Source organism: Pollicipes pollicipes, unplaced genomic scaffold (genome assembly GCF_011947565.3).
Source record: "Pollicipes pollicipes isolate AB1234 unplaced genomic scaffold, Ppol_2.1 Scaffold_7262;HRSCAF=8765_pilon_pilon_pilon, whole genome shotgun sequence".
Taxonomy (NCBI): Eukaryota; Metazoa; Arthropoda; class Thecostraca; order Pollicipedomorpha; family Pollicipedidae; genus Pollicipes; species Pollicipes pollicipes.
Window position 1 is genome coordinate 18,902,300 of NW_023597055.1, and position 25,997 is coordinate 18,928,296.

Consider the following 25,997-nt stretch of genomic DNA (forward strand, 5'->3'; position numbering starts at 1 on the left):
CTTGGTAGAAGCTGGTTTAACGAGCTCGCTACAAATGAAACTCGAGGACTGGTTGGTCAATGTAGACACAAGCTGCAGAAGTTGCTCAATTTCCCACGGGGTTCCGGCCAGTAGTTCCAAAGCAAAGCATGAAATATTGCTAAGAGGAGCACGCTGAGTGTCACTCCTGCCATCTATCCGTTGCAGGGGAGTAGGGAATGCAGCGCGGCTGACGTCTGCCCACCAAACTTCGCCACGGCTGGCGGGACTGGCCCAACCCGATCTGTTGCAGGCTTGTCGTGCACTGATGCCAACCGTACGCTGTTGCCGACCATACACGGTTGCCAACCGCGCATCGTTGCTAACCGTACGCTGTTGCTAACCGTGCGCTGTTGCTAGCCGTGCGCTGTTGCTATTGAGCGCTGTTATGCAGAACGAAACGGGTGCCGGGCTGAAACCAATAGATGTCCACCAGAACAGACTGACTATTCTCAAAGACTTGAACTCATTGCAACGGTGTGTGCTTTTCCAGATGCCATCCTAAAAGTCTAAAGTCGCCTACGCATGGAATGGTTGCGATGCTGGTCCTATTTCCTCCTTACATCCTCTTATGTTCCTTTACCGTTCTGCTGCGCACCAGCGGCCGGCAAGCAGAGGGCCGCCAGCAGTGCCCTCTCATAGCACATCGTACACTGTCACCACTGCAGCATATATACATCAAATATATATATATATTTATATGTATGTATATATGTGCAAGTTTGGTTGTGTGCTAGGGTAAATGTATGATCTATGAAGTGCGAGTATGTTGATTTGTTGTGTCAATGTTGGTTGGCGAAGATGTACGTGCATTGGCTGGAGAACCATGTCCTCAAAAACCTGAACCTTAAGCCACACGTGTGCTGCGGATATGTTTATAACATATTTGTTTATGTCAGGGACGAGGCCCTCCTTCATCAACTGCAGGCTGCTATGCAGGGGCAAGCTTTATTGCGATTCACAGCTGACCTGAGTGTCGACAACCGTTAAACATCTGTTGACGTCGATGTGGGTGCGAGTTGCGGCTCTTTCGAGAGAAAGCGCATCGCAAGCCTGTCGGCGCTGGCCAATGTGTGGACGCGGCTAGCAAATGCCCAGAGCGTTACCACACAGCCATCATCCGTCCTTTTCCATGACGGGCTCTAAAATATCGCTCCAGCTGGTCCAGCACGAACTTGAGCGGTGCAGGCAATCGCTCGTTTACAACGGCTTTTCGAACAGCGAAATTGGCGGCGAGATTAGGTCCACCTTAAATCACAGAAACCTGAAACCGCACGACGTGCCTGATCTCTTCCACGGTGACATTCAGTGCGAGATTCTCACGCTTAGGCAACGACGTACATTGCCGACACAGCGTCCAACAAAACCGCACACAAGGTCAAACGAAACCCCGCCAAACACGGCGGCATAGAAAACCGCTCCGAGATCTGCACCGAGCAGTACCTGACGCTGCGGAGGCTCTGTTTTATGCAGGTACTCGTCGAACCCGCTGGAGCCGCAGTCAAACCCCAACGGGCCGGCCCTGCCGACGCGCGTGGTCAGCGTCTTCGTCAACGCCGTAACGCGTCTCGTCTCCTACATCTTCACCCTGCCGCGCTTCAGGCAGATCGCTGCCTGCGACCAGAGGGTCCTGCTCAAGCACGGGTATGAGGCAGCCAGATCTCCCGTCCCGCTCTTCCTCATGTCTCATCCGCCCTCATGACCGCATTCTTACGAGCCTTGTGCGCTCACGCCCTCCCCCTCTCCGTGTCCGTGTCCGTGTCCGTGTCCGTGTCCGTGTCCGTGTCCGTGTCCGTGTCCGTGTCCGTGCCCGTGCCCGTGCCCGTGCCCGTCTCCGTCTCCGTTTCCGTCTCCGTCTCCGTCTCCCTCTCCGTCTCCGCCTCCCCCCCCCCTCTCTCTCTCTCTCTCTCTCTCTCTTCTTCTCTCCTCTTCTCTTCTCTTTCTCTTTCTCTCTCTCTCCTCTCTCTCTCTCCTCTCTCTTCTCTCTCTCTCTCTATCTTTCTCTCTCTCTTCTCTTCTCTCTCTCTCTCTCTCTCTCTCTCTCTCTCTCTCTCTCGCTCTCTCTATTCTCTCTCTCTTCTCTCTCTCTCTCTCTCTCTCTCTCTCCTCTCTCGGTCTTCTCTCTCTCTCTCTCTCTCTCTCTCTCTCTCTCTCTCTCTCTCTCTCTCTCCTCTCGCTCTCCGCTCTCGCTCTCGCTCTTCGCTCTCGCCTCTCTCTCTCTCGCAGAACAGGCTGTCATTCGATTACGCCCCGACTGCCATTGCCGCTTTTGGTCCCTGAACTCTCGCCGTGGAACAGTCGCTACGCCGCCGCCGAGAGCCTGCTGACCCGGTGTCATAACACGCCACGATGTCTGACGCCCCGGCAGGCGTTCTAGCCATGCTGATCCTACGCGGCTCCATGGTTTACGACTCCGGCCAAGACGTGTTCGACATCAAGGCCGAGGGCGCCAAGGTCGGCCTGGACGACGTCAAGTCCGTCATGACGCCGGACCTGTACCAGAACCATCACAAGTTTGTCCAGGTGAGAGGCCGCTGCTGGAGCTTCGGCGTGGGGCTGTAGGCCGGGGTGGAGCTTCGGCGCTTCGGAAAGTTGGCAGCTCCCGGCATGCAGGCCCACAGACACAGCGCCGGACAACGGCTGTGTCCCCAACCCGAACGCGGCGTATGGCCGCAGCGAATGCATGAATGACGCACAGCTTTCGTTTTCGTATGCGTCGGACCAGTTCGCGTCCGCGCGATGCATCATATGCAGCGGAATGGGCTGGACCGTTCTTGCATCACGACTCGGAATGGCGTCATGAAGCACGACTTCGCCCCATAAACAGCGCAGCCAACGTTGTGCTCTATGGTGTCCTTCATTGCTATCGTGGATATTGCTGTTCGCGGCGCTTGCAGACGAGATCGCCGTGCTGAGCTTGCTTAGGTGCAGTGCTCTTGTGTGTAAGAGGGGAAAACACAGCGAGAGCGAGAGGGAAGGAGGATGAGAGGAGAGGGCAGTGACTCTAGACCTAGGAACGTTGAACGCTGGGCGTGTCACTGCCGGTAAAAACCACATGTGTTTCTAATCCCGAACACCTGGGTCCTGCACCAATCCATTCACGCCAGATACCCCATGTCACTGCTGCGGTCTTTAACCTCCCCACTGCCGGTGGGGAGCCTCGACCTTTCATCCCCTCCGCTGGCCCCTCGCGCACGCAGAGGGTGTCGAATGCGCTTCGGTAACCCCCGGCATGGCGGCCGCCCTGTTGCAGAAGATGCAGAGCCTGGGTCTGGACATCACGACGCTGATGCTGCTGCAGATGGTGGTCCTGTTCTCCTCCGACCTCAGCGGCTTGGCGGACCCGGACGCCGTGGCCCGGACGCAGGTCAGTGACATCGGTTATCGGCAGCGACCGAGGTCAGTGACCTTGCCGCCGGCTGTATGGATCGTTGGCCTGGGGGCTCCTCTGCCCTCGGTTTCTGGCTCGAAGCGGAGCGCGGTGCCTGTGCCTAGGAGTCTGGCGGTTCCAGATGTCCATTAGACTCCCACTCGAGGCGAAGCGCAGTGCACGTGCCCAGAAGCCTGGCGGTTCTCAGATGTTCGCGCCGTTCGCAGAAGTCCGGCGGTTCCCAGATGTCCATTAGACTCCCGCTCGATCTCTGTCCGCTGGCACCTGCTGGCTGAAACAACCCGTGGGAGACGTCGCACGGAACGATGCATGACCTCGTGACACTTCCGGGTGCAAGCTCTTCCCGTCCTTGCGTCAGTCGCCTGCGGATCGGAGATGGCAGGGGGGGGGGGGTAGGCGTTAAACCGAAAGGACTGTTTTAAACCATTTTTCTGCACGTGGTGCCCCGGGGATAATGGTGATGATGAAGTCTTCCAACGTTGTGGAGAAGCGTTTCCTTTTCCTCCCCCTTCTCCGTCGCAGCCCACCATGAGACTGCAGATACCGCCCGCGTCTACTTTTTTGGATGAATCGCTGGCGCAAGGCACACGACCCCTGAGCCGCGCGCATCTGACCAATGCGCCGTGTGCCCTTGACCCTTGCGCCGTACGCTTCCGACCCCTCTGCAGCGCGCTTCTGACCCTTGCGTCGTGTGCTTCTGACCCCTGCGCCGTACGCTTCTAACCCCTGTGCAACGCACTTCTGACCCTTGCGTCGTGTGCTTCTGACCCCTGCGCCGCGCGCCTCTGACCTACGCGCCGCGCGCCTCTGACCCCTGCGCCGTGCACTTCTGACCCCTGCGCCGCGCGCCTCTGACCTACGCGCCGCGCGCCTCTGACCCCTGCGCCGTGCGCCTCTGACCCCTGAGCCGTACGCCTCTGACCCCTGTGCCGCGCGCTTCTGACCCCTGCGATGCCCGTTGTCGTTTGCAGGACCACTATACGTGTCTGGTGCGGCGCTACATGAGCTGGTGGTATGGTGAGGAGACTACGCGCCTTCTCTACCCCAAGATGCTGCACGTGCTGGCCGATCTGCGAGCCCTGACCGAGGCGCACAACATGAACACGTGAGCCCACACGAGAACACACGATACCAACACGCGGAAGCATGCACCAGCATATGAACGTGTGGGACGGCACACAACATGAACACATGGGCTGAAACACTGAGCAGGGAGTAAAACACACGTAACATGAACGTGAGAGCCAAAACATGAACATATGACCCAAACACAGGCATCAGGTGGCCCGATATATGAACACGTGAGCTCAACACGTAGTATGAACACTTGAGCAAAACACGAGCACCTGAAACAGCACATGGACACTTGAACCAGCACATGAAGGTTTGATCCAATCTGGGGCGGATCCAGGATCTCGTTAAGGGGGGAGGGTGGGGGTGTTTTAATTGTTATGAAGGGCACGCGTCATTACGGGACCCCCACCACAGCTTTCCCCTCCCCAAAAGTTCTCGTAATCCGGCCATTAAATTTTAAAATTTGTGTTTGTCTTATGTCATTTAAAGGCATGTATTTTGGAGAAAACATGCCGAAATGCACTAAAATTGGCTGTTAAATGCCATCAAAAACCACCACTAGCTTGATTCCAGGTTTATCTACAGCTAACCGGCTAGTCGATGTGCTCAGCTGGTGGCTGATAACTAATGCAGAGTTTCTTGTTTTGATTGTCATGAAGGAGCGCAAAATATCCCAGCATTTAAAATGCATTGAAAGCGTGGTGCACAAGCATAATGAACGTCACGGATTAAATAGCAAACGAAAATGGCACGACCGACGTCGGTGGCGAATAAAATTATGTTCGACAATTGCGCGTAAGAATTCGTATGGGCACAGATCCGACTACCGTACTAGGACTGTGGCGCCAAGGGAAATAGTAATCATATAATATCAGGCTCGTGTACATGAAGTAACTTAGTCATGTCCGTACATACGGGTAGGCAAAGATCCTGGCACTCTCAACCACACGTGGGGCTTCCGGCACCAGAGTAAGATCCTGCTGATCACATCGGAGGAACCCACGACCAATGAGAGGACCCCGGAGCGATCAATAGCGCCCCAGCCGATCAAGGTTTAGGTCCGGGGCTAGTTGGGGGTATAATGGTTAGGATGCTCGACTCTGGACCTCTCGGTCTGGAGTTTGCTGCCCCGGTCACACCACCACCGCACCCCACAGACCCAATTAAGATATCCGTCTCGAAATGCTCCTGGCCGCCGGTGAGGCGCTAGGCCCCAACCATTAACATTCAGATTTAGGTCCCTGTTAACCGCGTAGGCCCCCCTGTAATGTGGGAAAACCCCAAGATCAATACGGACGGCACCTGAGCGATCGAGGGCGCCGCAGCAGGCCAACAAAGAGGCTCCCGTCAACGGCCTAGGGTCCTCAGAACAAGAAATGTGGTGTAACCCCTGAACGATCCTTGGCAGGCTAATATATGGGACCGGCCAGAGCACCGGACCCTCTGAGCAAAGAAGACAACCCAAGATCAGTGCACATGGATTAATGCCCCTGTGAATCGAGAGCGCCCGGGCACGTTAACAGAAAGGGCCCTGGCAAGAGTGACGGGTCTCCCGCAAGTGAGCTCAAAAGGAGAGGAGCCCTAGATCAATGTGGAGGGTCCCTGAGCCATCTAGAGCACCCTGGCATATCAGGTCCCAGCAATAGCGTGTAGAGCCTTTCGGGCGAATGTGAAGAATCCGTAGAAGGCCCTGGATCGATCAAGAATCCCCAGGCATGCTAGCAGATAGAAGGGCCCTACTATCGTAGAACACTATATTCAAGGAGGAAGTACCCCAGATCCAATGTGAAGGGCCCCCTAACGTGAGAGTGTGCCCGAGCGAGTTGTTAGACGGGGCCCCGTCAATGGGCCCCGAATGATCCAGTGTGCCCCAGCAGCTGAACAGATAGGGCCCCCAACAAGGGCGTCGGGCCATCCAAAGGTCTTGGACGTATCCAAGACCTAATGCGGAGGGCCTCCGAACTATCGAATGTGCCCGAGTAAGTTCTTTTTCTCTCCTTCTCAGTTCATCAGCTGAGAAGGATTTGTGTCCGCTAGTGGGCGCTGCACGTTCTATTGCGACTGTTCTCGATTGCCTGAAAACCCCAAAACGTCCAATTTTGTTGCGTTTTGTGTTAAAAAAACGCGTCAGTTTGGCCGGCTATGGGCCCCTTCCGAGTCTTTGAACCCTTCGGGATCCAAGGGGCTCATGTGGTCCAGTCGCCTCCCCCCCCCCCTTGGATCCGTACCCGGAACCAGCACATGGCACTTGCACTAGCACATGAACACGTGACCCCGACCCCCACTTACACAACATAAACGTGTAACCCCAACACGCGAACACATGATCGTTATCAATGAACACAAGGTCGAATACTGGGCTTAGATCCCAACATGGTCGTAATCTCTGTTGATCGTGACTGAACGTGTCATGCAACTAATTTTTCCGTGAACGTGACATGGTGCCTCAAATGCACGCCGTTTATTTGAGCCGACTGAATGTTTCGTCGTTGCGGCCATCCGTTTCAGCTATCGTGTTACAACTGCTTGGGAAGCTCGCTGTCACGAACCTGATCGGACATACATCGGGTCATGCGTTCATGAGCATGTGGTTCATGTCCCTGCTCATAAATGTCCGACATTGGCGGCTGTTTGTTTCGTCTTGCGTTGGCCGCCCCACCCGGGCTGACCAGCTCCCCCGCCCACCAGCCCTGCCCGAATGTGTGCAGGACTGCCGGCGGTGCTGACCTGCCGGTAGGACTTTCACAGACTGCTCGTACATGAATTGCTTATGCCGCGGTCGTAAAACGCAATCGACCTTCGCCGCTTCCGGTGCGGCAAATGTCCCATTCCCGTCGTGCTAATCGCCATTGGTGCTCATTACAGCGTGTGCTTCCCCGACCCTGACCTAGTCAACGTGATGAACAAGTTCAGCGAAATCGAGCTCAACCCGTACCCAATGTGGCCCGAGTTCCTGGGCAGCGGCGACGAGGGCAGCGGCGGCGGCGGTGGCGGCGGGCCCAGGGGTACCGGCCGGAGGTGAGAGCCGACGGGCGAGCAGCCGCCTCCCCCCCCCCCCCTCTCCTACCAGCCGCCGTGACCAGCGGTCGCCGGGAAGCAGCACCGCCCGCCATGTCGTGGGTCAGGGGTCAGCCAGGCCTGGGCGCTTGCACGCCCGTTGTTGCTGCGGCGGCCCCGGGGGGCTGTCGTGTCACAGCTGCTTGAGAAGCCCGCTCGCTCGCAGCGGCCCGTCGTCACTGCGGCGGCTCAGCTTAGCTGAGCGTATGACGCTCGTCACACGCTCAGCTGAGCTGCGGTATGAGCTTGATGTAGGTAAGAATGCGTAGAAACCGCCTTATTCTGGGTCAAAAATGTACAGGAGGATCAAGTGACGCTTAGTCGTCAACGTAGTGACACAAATGCTGCCGAGAGCGTGCGCCACATTTGTGAACGCCTGACTAAAAATGCAGTTTGCCACCAGCGGCGCCAAAACCTCTGTGGAGGTCAGGGGGCGAACGCAATTTGTTTTGACGCATCGTTTCCTTCCACGCGCCGTCTCAGGCTTAGCGCTAAATGCTGGACGGAATTGGGGAACGGGAGGGGGGGGGGGGGGGTATCCTCTAATCGCCGCTCACGTCCGCCACATGAGACCTGCTTCGTATGGAAAAGGATCTTACCGAAGTGCGCCTCGGTAACTTTGCGTTGTAATAACTCAAGCTTCAGCCGTTGTTCAGCTGGTTGCATTCCACGAAACTTTCCCATTGATACGAGGGTAAAGCAAACTGCGGAATCCTGAGCGATTTGGCGTGCCCGCAACCGCGATTGACTCTGGGAGCTGTGTCCCATTTTGGGCAATAGCGCCGCTGAAAATGAACCTCGCGGCCCCGGCTTAAATTGAACTGCGTGCACGAGTCCACTGAATAATTACGTCGCGGCTACTGATTGGTACGTCTTGGATCAAGGCAACCATGCATGAAATGTGTGACGAGCTCATGCCTAGGCTTTGAAGGCCGGCCATGTTTGCATTCCTGGCCTTATAGAGCACTGGAGGCTGACACCGAACGGTGCGGGCTTTTTTAACCTTGTCTTTCCGTTCACCGATATAACGTGATGCACGAAAGCAGCCGGCAGTGGTAATTAAATATCACAATTATTAAAATAAATCGTGAATAGTGAGAATTCATGTTCCAACGTTATTTCTTTCCATGCACCGCCACGGTGTAATGTCAAGCTTGGTCGGAGCCTGCATCCGTCCGCCAAGCCCTCGGCTCTGACGTCGGGTTGTATAGAGTGAGCGACTCCATCATCAGCCGCGAATATAACCGCGACTCCATCACCAGCCGCGAACACCGCGCCGGAATGCGCGCACGCTACGTGCCGTCGCGCTGTCCACAGGCTGAGCAACCACACCCTGCTGCCGAGCCGGTCCGTCAGCACCCCGAACGGCGGCGGCGCCACGGCCGGCGCGGACAGCTCGCCCGGAGCCCGCCCGAGGACGACCCTGCAGCACAGCGTGTCCGCCGACGACAGGCTCAGTCCGCACGACTTCGGCGCCGGCCAGCCGCCGCCGCCGCTGGCCGGCGCCCTCTTCGGGCCGCGCTCGCCGCTGGCCGGCGCTCACTTCAGCCCCTGCTCACCGCTGGGCGGCGCTCACCTCGGCCCCAGCTCGCCGCTCGCCGCGGGCGCTCACTACGGCCCGAGCTTATCGCCGAACGGCACGTTCTTCGGCCCCAGGTCGCCACAGGCCGGCGCTCAGTACGGCCCCAGCTCGCCCGAGGCCGGCACTCCGTACGGCGGTAGCTCCCCGGCCGCCGACGACCCGTTCGCCTGCGCCGCGGCGACGGCCGCCGTACAGTACCGGCGTCACCAGCCGGCGGCTTTCGCCGGCTACCGGGGCATGAGGAGCGGCTCTGAGAGCTGCAGTCCGCCGCTGGTGGCGCCGCCGCCTCCCTGGGTCCAGTGGTGAGTGGCGTGCCTACGGCCGGACCGACAGCCGCCGCTCCCGGCGCGCGAAACGTGTATGCGCGTGCGTGTACGCGGAGCAAGCATGCATGCAACATGTGCATGTCCGGCCTACATCTATGCAGGAATGGCGCGGGCGCGTGCCGGCGCCATGCCTGCATGCCGCCCGTACGTTGGAAGTCTAAAGCCGCATCTGCTGCGTGCGTAGTGCGTCCCTAAAGGGGTGCAGTTTCCTATTCAGTTAGGGGAATTCACACACACACACACCCCTCCCCCTCTAACTTTGGTGAGAAATTGTGCCAAATCTGGAGATAACCCTGTTTATTAGCACGTTTTGAGGGTAGGTTGGGTCATTTTTTTGCTCAGCCCCCCTCCACACTCATTTTGTGAAACTACGCCACTGAGTGCATACATACATACCGCGAACTGAAGCCTCGAACGAGGGGTCCGGCACCGCGTCTGAGTGACATCTGGCGGCGTGCTCCAGGTGCCCGGAGTCGGCGGCCGCCAGCCGGGGGGCCGCGTACCTGGGCGAGCCGCTGCCGCCGCCGAACGGCCGGCCCGACCCGGCCGACTCTGGAGCAGCGCTCATCGCCGACCCGGGAGCATCGCTGGCCGCCAGTCCCCTCCCGGAGCTGGACTTGCACGCTATTCTGGGTACGTGTTGGAGGGTGTGTTGCGTTGTGTTGTGTTGTGTTGCGTTACGTTGCGCTGTGTTGTGTTGTGTTGCACGTGCTGCATGTCTCAGGCACGCGGCCGCGTCAGTCGTGGGCTGCGGGTGCTGATGCGTAGTGGTGAACGCGTTTGTGTTAAACACTACACGTCCGGGAAACCAGAGGTGCGGGGTTTAACTCTCCACGATGCCCGCCCTTCCTGGCAGGGTGGGAAGCAGGCAGAGCCGTTCGGCCTCAGCGGCTAAGTGCGTCGCAAAGCCCCAATGATGAACAAGCGTTAGTCGAGGCTGATGGGACGAAGCGTTAGTCGAGGCGGATGGCAGACCGTGACTTAAAGGGATACAAGGTAGACAGGTTCTTGAGGCCAGGATTGAAGGATAAAGGCCTGAAAATGAGGGGCTGTGGCAAGTTCAGAAGCAGCAATTTGGAACACGTCGATCACTGGGCCCCAAAACAGACTGAACGGGCTGCACAGGAAAATAAGATGGCAACAAGCCCGAGGAAATTCACCCCATCATTACTTCCATTATTCATGACTCGCGTTCACATTCACTTCGCACCCTCTTCTGCATGATTTAGACTCGAGAGCTTTCGTCAAAAAATTCCTAGCAAAACGCCCGCTACCGTCCTGCGATCCTCCAAAACGCCGTGCGCGCCGTGTGCGGCCCACGGGCGAGCGGCCGGCCCCCCCATAGCAGGGCTGGCCCATGACCTCCGCTGTGCGAGATTCCACGTCAAGAGCTGGCGGTGCGGCCAAAAATAGGCTTCATCGGTAAGGCGGGGCCTGGGGCGTGGCGAAGAAGACCGGGATGCCCCGGCGACAGCGCGATGAATGCTCCCCGATCGACCTCATTTTCGCTGTCCCGGAGCCCACCCGCTGCTCTCGAGCGCAGCAAGGCTTCGCGTTCTACCTCCGAGGGTATTTCAATTCAGCATGCGGCGCTGTTGGCTTGGTCTTCGTGGGGCTTGTCCGCGCCCCACGACCCACGGCCCAGGAAAGTGACGCTACAGCCATGACCCGCCCCCCCCCTTGATCAGGATTGTGATTGTGATTATGACGTAATTGTGATGCAATGTGATGTGATGATGATATGTGATGTGATGTATATGTGATGTGGTGTATGTGATGATATGATATGTGATGTGATGATATGTGGTGTGATGTAATGTGATGTGATGATGATGTGATGTGATTATGACGTAATTGTGATGTGAATCGTGTGATTGTGATGTGAACCCCTGCGAACCCCTGACGCCCGTGCAGCACCCCTCCCTCCCCTTCCCACTCACGAGTCGCACGAGCACTGAGTGGTTCAACACGGTCTAGGCGGCGGGCACGATCGGCTGGCGGAGGATGTATTCTAAGCGCAGCAGACTGGCTGCTGGCAGAGCTGGGCTCGTCCGAGCGGACCGAGAAGCCGTCATCAGCCGCCGGCTGGAGGCCGCCCTGCCCGCCGCCGGCCGCCGGGGCCGGTCCGTCGGCCACGCTCGGCGCTGGCTCGTCCGGCTTCTCGCCGCACCACTGCCAGCATCCGCAGCAGCACCAACAGCACCGCCAGCTGCAGCAGCAGCAGCAGCAACAACAACAGCAGCAACAGCAACAACAACAGCAACAGCAGCAGCAGCAGCAGCAGCAGCAACAGCAGCGGCAGCAGCAGCAGCAGCAGCGGCAGCAGCAGCAGCAGTAGTAGAGGCGGCGGCGACGGCGACGGCGACGGCGCAGGAAGCCGGTCGGACGACGCGGCCGCCGAGAACCGCAGTGACGCCCGTGGCGCGGGCCAGTGACGCTCGTGGTGCGGGCCGTTGACACGGGCCTGTGACGCCGACGGCCGTGTCAGTGTCGGTGTCGGTGTCAGGGAGCCGTCGCGACGCGACAACGCTGCGATGAGCGGGCGGGCCGGGGCAAACCCGACGGGAGCGGGCTAGTCGGACCGCCCCCCCCCCCCCCCCCATCCCCCAGCGCGTCGGAGCCGGCGGCGTTCCAGGCCAAAATCAAAATCGCAAGGGGGCGCTGGTGTGATATGATATGTTTACCTGTATCTGCATACGGGTAATATTGTTCGCTTTCACTGTTTACGAACGTCGCGGACGCTGTTGACGGACGTCGCGGACGCTGTTTACAAACGTTGCGCGGCAAGGCTACGCTGTGCAAGTTCGTTGTCGCTTGCTGTTCTTAGGTCCCGCTGACACCTTCACTCCAGAGTGAAGCTGACCGGACCGCGTGAACGTCACGCCAAGCACTGGATCGGGCTCACCAGAGCTCGATTTTTGGTTGAGCGGGTGGAAAGCTGTGTGGCATGTTCGCCTGACTCCTATGACAGCCCTCCTTCTGCAAGAAATTGTTGCCATGTGCTGTGATAATCCTGCAGAGTTATGCTTTCACACAAGCATAGTGGGGTGCGAGTACCGCCTGGCGAAGCAGGGGACACCGGCTGTTATCCAAAGTTGGGAGAGCTGATTGCCATTTTTTCAGTTAGCGCAGATAGAGCCAATGCGAAATGTTTTGAAAGTTAGGGGGTCAGCCTCACGCCCCGAGTCCCCCTTTGATTACACTTGTATTTTGAGTGCTTTAGTCCATAGCGCTATGGTCGACAAGGTGCGTGAGTGACGTTGTTTCAGGTTTCATATGCTCTGATTGGCTGGAGATGAACACGTGGTTTTTGAGATCAATGTTTCGTCCCTCCCGGAAACAAAGTACTAAGAAATCTCTTACTGTGAGCCGCCTTACCTTAAATCGCGCTTCGCCCGCTATATGGCCACTCGTGGGCGCGCTCTGCGATACCTCCAGAAAACCTGACAGTTCCCCGATGTTCCCGGAAACGCTCCGCTCGCCCAGTTCAGCAAATGTGGAAACCAGGCTTGTGCTCGATTCCAGCAGAATCGCGCGGGATGTCGCTTCCGAGTGTTTCCTGGTCCGAAGTGGATCGCATCCAGCTTCGTTGGTTGCTCGGCTGAATGGATTCGCACCTATCCTGTACTGTGCCTGGAAACCCATTTTGATGCGCCCCTCTGAACGTGACCTGGCCACACCTTATAAGGTACGCAGCCAATTAAAGTTCACCGGTGTAGTGATATAACCACAACAACCGGCTATTCTCTGGTACAGTACCAGACCTTAGACGTACTGGCTTAGGTGGCACTAACTTTGGCAGGTCATGGGACTGCCAGGCACAAATGATTACAACCGTGTCCTCCGCATTCACTTGGAAAGTGTCGCTATAACAGCGCTGTCCCGACTCGCTCGACTCAAATCAAACGCCAATCAAAATTATGCAGGCAAGAAATACCAGCTCATCGGTCGAAGCGCCAGCGTTGACGCTTTTGGACTATGCATAATTTACAAGTAAATTCCTCATGTTTGGAAACATTCATGAGCTGATGCAAAGTTAAGTAAAAAGGCAGTATTCCAACCAGTTTGTTTTTACTGAACCGGTACCGCGCAGACTTCTCTTCAATGCAAGTAACCCGGTTAATATTATCTTTTTACATAATGTTCCCTCCTGTTCACACTAATGAATGATGATGCTTTATAAACACCACAAAACGATAAACTTGAATTTGAAAAGCGCAGACAGCAATCGCACTTTTGCTGTTTTTCGAACAGCTTGTGCTTTATATTTATATTGAAGGATGCAAGCTAGAATGGGAGACGAGCAAAATCTGGCCCACTGCAGTTGTTAACCATCAATACCAAGCCCTGAAGGCAAACTTCTTTGGTGCATTTTCTATTAACGGAGCGGGACGTCAAGTGTATCAGAAAATAGCCGGTTGGCTGGTGATTTTGTTAGTTACAGCCAGGCGGTCAGAACAATCCCCAATCACCGCGACCACCCACCAGCTAATTCCCACTGTCCGCATCAGCGAGGGGCGACGGCGCTCATTACCATGCGGATATACCCTCTATGTACTATATATATATATATATATATATATATATATATATATATATATATATATATATATATCTACCTCAAGAGCCACCAGGTCTAGCCACTCTTCTTAAACAACTTCAGCAACTTCCGAAAATTCGCAAGATATTTCCGGCAATCGGAAGCGAGCACAAGTCTGGTGAAAACCTGTATGCACGGAGTAACCACCGCGAGGTACTGAATGACGATGCTAGTGATCAATGATGCTTGATAACACGGAGCAATGTTCGACTCGACAGACGTGACCTGTCTATGCATTAAAGCTACGCCATTGCCAACCATCTGATGTGTCACATGTACTGCAATGGTGAGAACGAACGGGCGGGTTTGCGCCAACGCTGTTCTACCATCACGTGTTCACATCTGGCTTCCACCAAAGCGCGTTGACACCCAATGCCGTAAGTCTCCGGCGGGTCGCACCGCAGCAGCAGTTCTGGTGACGCATGTCCGCACACTCCGTCCCTTGCATTCAACGCTAGTTCTTTCCACCGCTCCAGCGCTAGCGACCAGCCCCAAGCTGGCATTTGCGCTCGGCCGCTCCATCCCAGTTCAGTCCCGTCACCCCTACAGCTGCGCTTCTGTGGACGAAGTCCAAACAAGCTTCTCTGGCGCGACAGCGGTCCACATTAGCGGCGCAGCTCCAGCGACACGCGCCGGCCCCCCGGTGCGTGTCGTGTCGTCGGTGGAGATTTTATTCATCCGCAGATGACGGGTCCACAGCTGGTCCGCTTGAGATAAGCCCGTTCACGCCAACGCCGCGCCTCCACCGAAACTCGTGTTCGTAACCGGTCCCGGATCCCGTTCCACCCCGCATCTGCAGTTCTACCGCCACGTGTCCGCGCGGTAAAACTGACTAGTTACGCGTCCGTCGCCTCACCGCCCGGACCACGCCCAGACGGCGGCGGCCGGGGCCACATGGCGAAGCCTGCTGCCACAGCACGATTAAAGCCGACCCGGAGGACCCCCTCCTTCCCCCCCCCCCCCCCGACTCTGATCAGACCACTTCCGGGGGGCGACCGGTTGCAGGCGCTTTGAAACGTCAGATTGGTTACACCGCATGACATTAGTGGCTTCTGTGGAGTAGCCTTTTCCCGCACGTGAATGACGCCCACTGCTGACGCACCCATCGGCCTCAACTTCCAAGCCAGGAAAGAGGCTCGCATGGCTTGCCAGACGATCACTTCTGCTTTCGATCGCGCATTCTCACGACTGCGAAGCCGCTGCTGACTCGCACTCTCCGCGCTCCACGTGTCACGGACGGAAGAAAACTGACACGGACCTATTCGACGACGACCAGCAGGTCCGTCAACATCGCCATTCCTCTAATCTATTAGACTCCTATCGAAGTACCGGGATATTCGCCCACCACCAGAGTACCCGGATATTCGACTACTTTTCTATTTGACTGCCACCGAAGCGCTGAGATCCTCGACTACTGTTCTGTTCGACTACCACCAGAGTACCCGGATATTCCGACTACCTTTCTATTCTACTACCGTTCTATTAGGCTACCACCGAACAACCGAGATATTCCACTACCGCTCTTTTCGACTACCACCGGGACACTGGGACATTCGACTAGTTTTATTCGACTACCACCGGAGCACTGAGATGTCCGACAACCGCTCTATTTGCCTACCACCGGGTAAAAGCGACTATTCGCTGGCATCACGCGCTGTGGCATTACCCAACGACCACATCCATACCGCTTGTCTGCGCGCCGCGCACAACTGTCACGTCACCAGAGAAACACCCGGCGCTCTGGAACATGTATTCTGCACCTCTCAGAACACCGATCTACCGAACACCAGAGCTACAAGAACACCTACCTGCGTGCGGTCACGCTGAGAGGACAACAAAAGGGGCCGTTCCGACGGCGAGGGCGGCAGCGCGACGGCCCCAACTCCACCTCACCTTCTGACACCGAACCCGGCGCAGCGGGCCGCGGCCGCGCCGCGCCCAACAGCACCCTGGCCGCGTCCGGCGAAAACGCGCGACGAACGCGGCAGAGTCGGCGTCGTCCTCGTCGTCAGCAGCGGCATCAGCGGCGGCAGCGGCGGCGGCGGCGGCGGCGGCGTTGTCGTCGTCGGCAGCGGTGGACCTTGCCCCAGTCGCGGCCGCTCGGCTCCGCACGCTCGCACGCTCGCTCGCTGGGCGCCGGTCGGCAGACAGCCGCTTACCTCGTGCGAGGCGAGGCTCTGCAGGCGGCGGCCGGCCGACTTACCGTCGGCTCAGTAGGGACGCGGAGGCTGACCTGGGAGAGGGGCGGCCCGGTCAGCGGAGGCCCGGGCACACACGGGTCACGGGCCGGCCGGCCGGCCGGCCACCAACCTGGGAGACGGGCGAGCCCTCTCTCTATCTTTCGCGCGCGCGCCGGGCACCGGCGGCGCTGCGGGACACACGCACGCGCTGTCGGCGGGGCCTACCTGTGAACACTTACTGTGGGCCGACACGTGACCGGTGGCGGGGCGCGGTCGGGAGGGGCGACTCCCGCCGCGCCGACGCCGCGCCACGGCGGCTCCGACACGGGCCGGCACAGACCTGCCTCTCGCTCTCGCGCGCGCACATCGGCACCACCTGCCCCCACGCGCGGCGTCGCGCCGCCACCTGGCCCCGAGCAGCGGCCGGCCCGGCGCGCCGACAGGGCCGGGGCGCGCCGCCCGCCGACCTAGAATAAAGAGCGGGCCGGCATTTCGCCGAGTCGGCCCCCGCTGCCGGGGACCGCTGGGGGCTGTCATCGCGCCCAACAACGTGTCGGGCACGTTGTGAAATGCCGGGGTGGTCGGTTAGTTGCGCTGCTTCGGCACGGCCGCCGCCGCGCGGCTGACGGCGGGCTGGCACCTGGCCGCACGCTTCGGCAGCGGCAGACGCGCCGCCAGATCGCAGAGATCGCCAGCCGGCTACACTTTCGGACGACATTATCTACAACGGGTTCACAAATCACTGGAATTCAATAGCTGTCCGTTGAAAGGAGCGCTTGGACACCGAGCCGTTTCTGGCGGCCAACCGCGTCACCTGGCCATGTGGCTAAATTCACTGCGAGCTCACGGCTTACCGGATGCGCCGCTAACTTCATTTGGCTTCCACGAAGTCTAAAACAGAAGAGCCTGGGAGCCCGGCGGCCATTTTGTTAGCCCCCGAGGCACTGACAGCATTCTAATGAAGGATTTTCGCGCGGCGGTAAAATTGGCGCCAAGGGGTAACCCCAACACTAGTTACGCGTCCGCCCTTTCCTGACGGGTGGTTCAGCAATCCAAGACGCGCCGACAGATGGGGGCGAACAATACCAATAGACAGGTCTAGCTCGCAATCCTGAATGGGACGAGCACGTCCCAACCTACCTCCGGGTCTCCAGCCACTCCGCCCTGCTTCGCCCGCGGCGGCCTTACAAAGCATACGTGTCCAGCGGTGCACGGAAACCGTTCCAAATCAGCGCCGAGCCGACACGGGGACTCGGAACCCCTGGACCAGAGGCTAAAAGGATGGTCGTCACATACGGGGAAACCCAGCAGACCACCTGCCCGTTTCAGTCGGTTACAGCGGCGCTGCCGCCACTGCGGCTGACATCTGCAGACACCGACAAGTTGAGACGCGTTCAGGACCACGTTCGACCCACTGGCCCGAACGAGGCTGGAGCGGAAGCTGCATTAGTCATGCCGAACTGCACCCACTTGAGGGCAGATGGAGGGGGAGACGCCAATGGAAAACGCGATCGAGGGGGGGGGGGGGGCGGTATAGAGAGCGTGGGCGACTCGCGACTGCTTCACAAGGCTGGACGTGAGCCTGATGCGACGCCGACTACGAGCAGTGGCGGAGACCCCCGTCATCGCGTCAGCAGGAGACTCCACGACAGACCACCCCATCCGCCGGCACCAGAGCCCGCCGGTCCGGTCAGCAGCACCGTCAGCGAGCGAGCAAACACGCCAGGAAACGGCGCCGCACACAGCTCGGCTCGCGCGAGTTCAGGAGACAACAACCGAAGTGGAGCGGGCCTGATCGGTCGCCACGGCCGACCGCTGAGCCGTCATCAGCTGACGGCGTGCCTCCGCCCCGGCCGACGCGCGGCGCCGGCCGGACGCGGGCGGAGCGCCGCGGTCCAGCCGCCGTCCAGGGTCGTCTCTCAGCCGGTCACGGGGTCGTCTCTCAGCCGGTCACGCGGAGTCACGGGGACCGGCGGCTCCGCGTGCCGGGCGCAGGCGGGGCGGCGAGATTCGCTTCGGAGTTGTTCTGCGCCGGCTGCGCACTACAACCGTGCAAAATAGCAGTCGCGCACACCCCGACAGTGGGCCAGCACCGTCCACGACGACACACAACGACGCCGTACGCCAAGGAACCGCACCCCGACCGGCCACAGGGGACAGGCCCCGCTCGCGCGAGCGTCACCCTACGGCCGAACAACGACCCGAGACAAATGACACGCGCGAGCGGGGAGAAGTGTTCCAGCGTCCGGTGTCATGGCGGCGGGCATTCCGACTGTGCCTGCGCGTCCGACCCCTTCGAACACATCTACCGTGCCGGCGCGAGTGAAAACTCTCGCGTCTTCCTTCGTGGTCATTGGAACGTAAAGACGTGCCCAGATGCTGAGGCTATATGGCGTCGTCTGCCTCTCCCTCCGGCAGGAAGGGCGGCACTGAGAGGATCGAAACCCCGTACTTCCCAGACGCGTAGCCAAACGCCCCCTCCCCCCTGCCTACTCCCCCGTTTCCCTGATGCGCAGCTTAACTACTTCACTATCAGTTAACCCTCTCACTCATCACTCCCTTGACCAGCAGTACATTACATTACACTGCACTGGCCGCTCCCCGCGCGCCTCCCCGAACCCGATCACTCCCCGCGCGTTTCCTGCGTCTCTTTTTCTCTCTTCGCGGCATGACGCGAATACTGCTGAACGACGCCCCAAATCTGTGAGGGAGGCGGCTGGATGGCGGCCGACACCAAGGTCGTCTCCTTTAACCCGTGCCCTGCACAAACTCAGGGTGACCCGCCGCTGGAGACGGGGGGGGGGGGGGGGAGGGGCGTGCCCGGGGGTCACAGTGGACACGGTGGACACGGGTCCCTCAGCGGCACGGTGGTTCACCACGGCCGGGGCGGGCCGTCACAGCCGGCGCGCCGCTGACCAACAAGGAGGGGCGTGCCCGGGGGTCACAGTGGACACGGTGGACACGGGTCCCTCAGCGGCACGGTGGTTCACCACGGCCGGGGCGGGCCGTCACAGCCGACGCGCCGCTGACCGACACCTGCGGCCGCTGTGTCGGTTCACCACGGCCGGGGCGGGCCGTCACAGCCGACGCGCCGCTGAGCGACACCTGCGGCCGCTGTGTCGGCCTGCACACAGTGCTGTCAGCACCGCTGCTTGGATTGGCGTCTGCACCCGCCGACCTGACCCGGGGGCCGGACTTGCCCGCACGGACTGGTCCCCGGTGCTCTCGCACGGATCGAGGGCCGCGTCTGCCGACGTGGGCCGACAAGCCGACGGGAACGAGCGTGTGGCGTTGAGGACTACGACGCGACGCTGAGCCTGGCGACCCGACACATTCCCCAGAGAGCAGCGGTCAGCAGCGACCGCCACTCTCGGAGCTCCCGCCGCGTAAGCACGGCCTGCCAGCGCCCCCGAGCGGGAGGCGGGTGCGCGGGGGCGACAGAAGCCCGCCGAGACAGACCTGCGGGCCTCCGCGCGGAGGGCGGGTGCACAGAGGCGGCAGCAGCCGACCGAGACAGGCCTGCCAGCGGGATTTTATCGGTTACAACCGGATGAGAGAAACCGCCGTGGAGAGCTGACGAGGGTTATGTTCGCGCTCTAGGGGCCCGCGGTCCCGTTGTCTTCACTTGGATCCAGCACTGGAAGCATTGGAGCAGCATATACCGTGTATCCCTCGTGCCACTGTGTGCCTCGTGGCCCTGGAATTTTTTGTTTAACTAGATACGCATGTCACGAAGGATGCAGATGGATGCAAAGGATGCAGTATCATTTTAGGTTATGACTTTTTATTGCATTTTTATTATTTGAAGCATCGGTTAGTGCTCACTTTCTTGAAGCAGATTTGATTGTGCTCCTCATTTGAGTTTATTTCCATGGTGTTATATATCTGTATTAACTGCCGGATAATACATTCATACATCTCAATTATAACGCACTCTAACGCAGTCACACGTGACAGGCCATGATCACCAGTCTTTAACAGTTAAAAGCATACGCTGCAACTATAATACGATAATTTAACGCACTAAAAGGGGTACCTTATGGCCTTCAGTTTCTGTCCGTTTATGCAGAATTTATCCTGCAAAACGGCAACAAAACACAGAGTGGCAGCACCTGGATTCATCTGGCTGAATTACAAGCCCTGCTCACGCACTGGCTTTGAAAGCTGTTGAATGCGCCTAGTAGCTATACACCCGGGTGACCGTCTGACCTACGCTGCACCCACTGACCCCATAAACACGCCCGTCATGTCCCCCGTTCCTTAACGGCTGACTGACAGCTGACCTCAGGACGCGCCGGGCGACGCCCGTCCCACGCAGCAGATCCCCCGCGGCGGACGCGCGGAGGCGCTGACCGCGCCGGCAGACGCCGCTCCGGCACGGGGTCGCCCAGCCGACGCCGGGACGGGGTCAGAGCGAGGTCGGCGGGAGGACTGACACATGGTGCCGAGCCTTGCGCTGCGGTCTGGGCTTGGAGAAGGGGGTATTGTCAGGGATCAGGGTCAGGGTCATGGATCAGGGTCAGGGTTAGGATCAGGGTCAGGGTCAGGGTCAGGGTCAGGGTCCGGGTGGGGGCTGCTCACCTGTGGCCATCGGTGGCCGGCCCATCATGAGCGGCTGCTGCAGCCCGCCCGGACGCATCATCCCCATCTGGCGGACACACAGACAGCACGCACGGTCACTAGCCGGCGAGAGCGCGGCTCACACACATACACATACACACAGCCGCGCGCGGTCGGCCGCGGCCGCGGGAGGCCGGTGGGCCCCGTACGCCGTACGGCAGCGCCACGCCACGCCACGCCACGGCCCGGTACTGGTGCCCGGTCCCTCGCCGGATGTAGTCCGGATCGTTTGATCGGATCGGTTGTTGGGATCAGCGCCCACGCTAAGCACCGCCCGTCGTGTGGCCCCGGAGCCCCCCGCCCGATCGAGTCGTCGCCGGCCAGCGGAGGACCTCGCGGCGGAAGTTCAACGTGTCGATGAACGGTGCTCGGCACGGTCCAGCCTGCCCTCTGACCTTAGCGGACCGGCAGCGGCCCGCTGCCACCGCCCGCAGGCCATTCCAGTCCGGGGCTGATAGTGAGCGCCTATGGCGACTCGAACCCACCCCGTCACGGGCGAGTGCACGGCACGGAAGGCGGGTGCTCTAACCTACCCAGCTATCGGAACCGGACTTCGTCCAGACATTGTCGCAACGACGTCGACTGTAGCGCACGGCAAATGCTACTGATTCTAACCAACTTAGGGCGAGAGAATGGCGAACAACACCCGCTCAGATTCCGACTCCACAAGAAGTCAATTCATTTCGTTGACGGGCAGTTAAAAACGCAGCCCGGTATCTGCGCCACACGGGGACCTGCATACGAAGAGGACTCGCTAACCGCCGCAGGCAATATCTCGAACACTCCAGACTCACGTCGACAATTCTCGATCCACAAAGGAGCCGCCGCTCCTTTAAGGAAGCAGATGCGGCCGATTCCGAGCCCCGAGCCCCACTCCACCAGCAGTCACGCGCCAGCTGGTCCCGCGAGCGGCACCAGCAGTCACGCGCCAGCTGGTCCCGCGAGCGGCACCAGCAGTCACGTGCCAGCTGGTCCCGCGAGCGGCACGCGCCACGGGAGCATGCAGCCTTTCAATGATAACTCACTGCGCGCCGTAACCAAATGGCTCAGTGGCTTATCGTCAGAACCCGCCGGCGGTCGTCAGAAACAGCGCCACCAAATATCACAGTCGAAACTAATCCGATTTTCCAAGATTCGCCACAGAAACCCACCTTCGGGGCAGACTTTCTCTGAGCTGCGGCGGCCCGCGGGTTATCAGCTCTTTATGAACAAATTGCGGGCAATGTCATTAGCGGTTCGAAATAACGACATCAGGCAGCTAGCTGCCACACTCATGGAAATTAAAAGTGGGGCTCATCTTTTCTCCCGGCGCAATATAATCCTTCCGCGCTGGAACGAGCGCAATCTCATCAACTAACCACGTCATCCGGTGGCCGTGCCCAGAGCACGGCGCCGGCCGCCGCCGGAGCCGGGGCCGGGGCTGAGGCTGGAGGGGGCCATCGGGGGGGGGGGGGGGGGGGGCTGCCGGGAAAACCCACCTGCATCGGCGGTCCTTGGGCGGCCATCATGGCCGGGTGGGGCGCCGCCGGCGGGCGAGCCTGGGGCTGGCGGTAGCGGGGCAGCTGGGAGCGGCGCTCCTCCTGAAACGGCACGGCACTCCGGTCAGTGGCGCTCCTGACCACGCCACACCCGTGCCCGCGGTCCTGAAGCTGCGGCAGACTGCGCGCACGGTAGGACCGGTCACACACCTAACGCAGCGGAACGCACCCGCCGTGATCTCACTCCAGCGAACAAGTCCACACGCCTTCGCGCGGGGAGCCCACGACGTTCGGTCAGCCATCACCACCGGGACACCGCGACTCGTGAAGGGAGGCGGATCAGGGCGGCGGCGGGTCCAAAGTGGCATCACAGGCGCGGCCGGCTACGGCGCTGACGTCATCGCCCAGCCCGGCCGGCGATACAGTCACAAAATTAGCCGCTCACGCCGAGAGAAATCTCGAGATCGAGCCAACTTCGATTCACCTTTTCACCTTATGTCTCGGCGAAAAGCTATCTTTGTGCCGATCCTCGTCGACCGCTTTTCACAGAAGCGATCTCGCATACAACTGCCCATGCGTTTTCCACATCTCGTAAACACGAAACGCCATACAACTTGGTCTTCATGGTACAGAAAGAGTAAGCGATCTCGACTTGTTAAAACGTCTCATCGCCAGTTTGCTTACTCGACCTCCTCCGTTTCTTCACGTCGCTGCCATAAATATTCCGGCAAACACACGCGGGTGAAGAAGCAAAGTACTGAATCCAACCCCGGCCAGTCAAAACTATGAGCAAGACATAATCCCAATTATCAGTGACACATCCTGCTTTGGTTCTTGACCTGCTCAATGAGACGCCTTTCCCAGTATGTGCAAACTCTTCTGACCTGTGAGAAGTACAGGTCTGGTGCACACTACTGACCAGCGACGTTCTACTGGACATTTTCAGACGTACCTTACTGACTAGTAACCAATGACATGCCTTGGCCCGGTGCACACTACTCACCAGTGACCAGTAAGATGTCCTGCTCGCGTGCGTTGCTGCTGTGTACACTACTGACCAATGAGATGTTATACTTTGGTGTGCTTCTACCGACAGGCCAGTGGCCACTAAAACGTCCCGCTCCGGTACGTGCACTACTGCCCAGTAATAATCCCTGGCCCGGTGTGTACCCCGCTTACTGCTGCCCAGTGCGAGGCCCCGGTCCGGCGCGCGCCGCCGCCCACTGACCAGTGAGATGTCCTGTTCGGGGTGGATGATCTTGCTGGTGGCGCCGCCGGTCTGCTGCACCAGCGCCGGCTTGCGGCTGATCTCGGTGGCCGTGGGCGCCGGGCCGGCCGCCGCCGTCGTCGCCGCCGCCGCTGCTGCCGCCGGCGGCATGCCCGGCGGCAGCGACGGCGGCTTCGCTACCGTGGCCGCCGACTGGCTGCGGACGGGAGCGCGCGGGCGGGGTCAGCGGCAGGGCTCGGGCGCCGCGCCGTCCCGCGCCGGCCGCCGGTCGGCGGAGGCGGACGGGCGCGGCGAGGCTCGGCGAGGACGGGGATGATCGCAGCTTTGGGACGGGCCGACGCCGGGAGGTTTGCGTACACCGCGGAGAAACCACACCAGCGCACAGTCCGGGAGCGGCACGCCACGACCGGCTGGGCGGCGCGATTGTGGGCGCCCGGCGAGCTCCTGTTGGGTCGAGGACAGGGTCAGGCCCTGAGACAAAGCCGTCACCGAACGTCGAACGAGCGGCTGGATACCAACGGCCGGGTGTGGAAGCCACACCACCACGCTCGGCAGGAAGGCGGCGCTGTCGACACAGCGGCGCGCGATCCTAGGCTGCCGGCCCACGACTGCTAACGCGAGCGGAGTGCGCAGCGGGTGAAGAGAACGGACGTTTGACGTCGTGACCTTGTCCTCCGGTCTTGTGACCGAGCCGGCTGATTACGAGACGGCGACATGGGAAGATGCCCGGCCAGGGCGGCACACTCATGAGTCGATCATCCCAGAGTGCTGAGCTGACAGGCGACGCAAATTCCCTCATAACAAGAACGGGACGCTGAACAGACTGAACAAACACCGCCGGTTAGCGGGTCAGGCCCGCCGCTGACCGCCGGGAGTGTAAACAAGGCATTAAACTGTTCAGTTACATCAACATGTAATGATGCATGATGCATCAACGCTGTATACAGAAAGCCACAAACGCCCTCCGCCAGCGCGCAGACAGTGCGCCAGCCTCGGTCCTGGCCAGCGTGCCGCGGCTCAAGGCAGCAGGCCAGGCTGCACGCAGGCGGCCAGCGGCGCCGCGCCGTCGCCGCCTGCGTTAGACCCACGGAGCCTGGCCATCACTATCGCGCGCGCACCGCACGCCAGCCGCCAACACTCACCTGTACGCCGGGAACGTGGAGCGTGGGTTGCTTGTACTGAAGGCCGGCGCCGGCGCCGACACCTGTCGGCCGAGACAAGAAGCATTGGTACGGAAAACGGCCACGGGCAGGAGGGCACTGCTGCCGCGGCCTCAACGGGCATGGCAAAAATAACGAACACGCCTATCGATGGACCCAGTCTTGTGTCAACTGATTATGAAATAATTCGCAATGCTATAAATCATGCATTAGCATCACACATCACCAGAAACGCAGCTATAGCTGAACAAAATGTAGCGAATCATAAAAACTTCCAACCAATACTAGTAATAGCATCATGAACTGATGTTCCCATATATGTCCATCCAATACTAGCAACAGCATCATGAACTGATGTTCCTACGCATGTCAACTAACGACGAACTCATCATGTTCGACGGTGAGATGATGCCTGGTATGAGTCCAACATTCCACCAAACAGAACACCGTCACAGCACGTAAACGCACTGCACAGACTGACAAAGAAAAACGTGAGTACCGCATCGCTCCACCGGTCTGCGCACGGGAGCGGCGGCGCCGGGCCTCCGGCGGGCGTCCGGGGCCGGCCCGCCGCCATACCCACCTGGGCGGCCGGGAAGAGGGGCCGCGAGGGGCCCACGGGCGGCATGCCCATCGGCCGGCCTCCCATCGGCATGCCGGCCATCGGGCCCATGGGACCCATCGGGCCCATCGGTCCCATGGGGCCCATCATGCTGCAACACATCGCGCCGTCAGGCCACGTGAACACCGGCTCACCGAGCCGTGCAGGAGAATGTGTTGGGTGTTAAGCTTACAGACGGTAGACACACTGGTATATGTTGCCAAGGTCGAGGCACTATCCGCACGCGGCATGCATATAGCCCGCGACAAGCCAGTTTTCTCAAATCTGTAAGCGTGTCACGAGATGGAAACGTTGACAAAACCAAGGCAGACCAAAAACGTAGGTGTTGTTATAATCACTATCATGGCACCATCCGATATCTTCACACATCGCAAACTTGGAGTCCGTTACCAAACACGGCTTACAGCCCCACTCAAACCAAGGCATAAAACCCGGAACCACAACCCCAGCAACGCGCCCACGACAGAGTCGCCCGCCCACATCCGCGTGAGCACCTCCACCGCGGCCGCCGCCGCACTCACCCCGGATGGTGCATGTACGGCGGCATGGGCGCCACCGGCCCCATGTGGCGCATCATGGGGGCGCCCGGCGCCACGCCCGGCATGGCGGGCACGGCCGGCGGCAGGCCCGAGAACGGCTGCTGCGTGGCGGGTGCAGCGGC

General features: G+C 59.6%; 2 protein-coding genes across 3 annotated transcripts in view; one reads left to right on the top strand and one right to left on the bottom strand.

Moving 5' to 3' along the window:
• Positions 1-25,997, top strand: part of LOC119113860 (vitamin D3 receptor) — a 117,506-nt gene that overhangs the window by 48,655 nt on the left and 42,854 nt on the right. The window lies entirely within an intron of this gene.
• On the bottom strand, positions 15,783-23,711 carry LOC119113861 (BUB3-interacting and GLEBS motif-containing protein ZNF207). 2 transcript variants are annotated; one of them, XM_037238093.1, is made up of 4 exons: positions 23,555-23,711; positions 22,327-22,428; positions 20,810-20,876; positions 15,783-16,281 (listed from the first exon to the last, which is right to left on the bottom strand). In XM_037238093.1, exons 1-4 carry the CDS (start codon positions 23,702-23,704, stop codon positions 16,259-16,261), a joined length of 342 nt encoding a protein of 113 aa, XP_037093988.1. In that variant the 5' UTR covers positions 23,705-23,711; the 3' UTR covers positions 15,783-16,258. The 2 variants fall into 2 exon arrangements, with proteins under 2 accessions (XP_037093988.1, XP_037093987.1); XM_037238092.1 differs by lacking the exon at positions 15,783-16,281 and having other exon boundaries at positions 19,398-20,876.

What these genes read in the sequence shown, in the direction of transcription:
- LOC119113861 (XM_037238092.1), bottom strand. Translation starts at nt 23,704, where the DNA reads ATGCCGCCGGCGGCAGCAGCGGCGGCGGCGACGACGGCGGCGGCCGGC. An exon ending in CCGAACAGGACATCTCACTG is followed by an intron (nt 22,429 to 23,554) that starts GTCAGTGGGCGG and finishes GTGCCGTTTCAG; the next exon opens with GAGGAGCGCCGCTCCCAGCT. An exon ending in CCCAAGGACCGCCGATGCAG is followed by an intron (nt 20,877 to 22,326) that starts GTGGGTTTTCCC and finishes TGTGTCCGCCAG; the next exon opens with ATGGGGATGATGCGTCCGGG.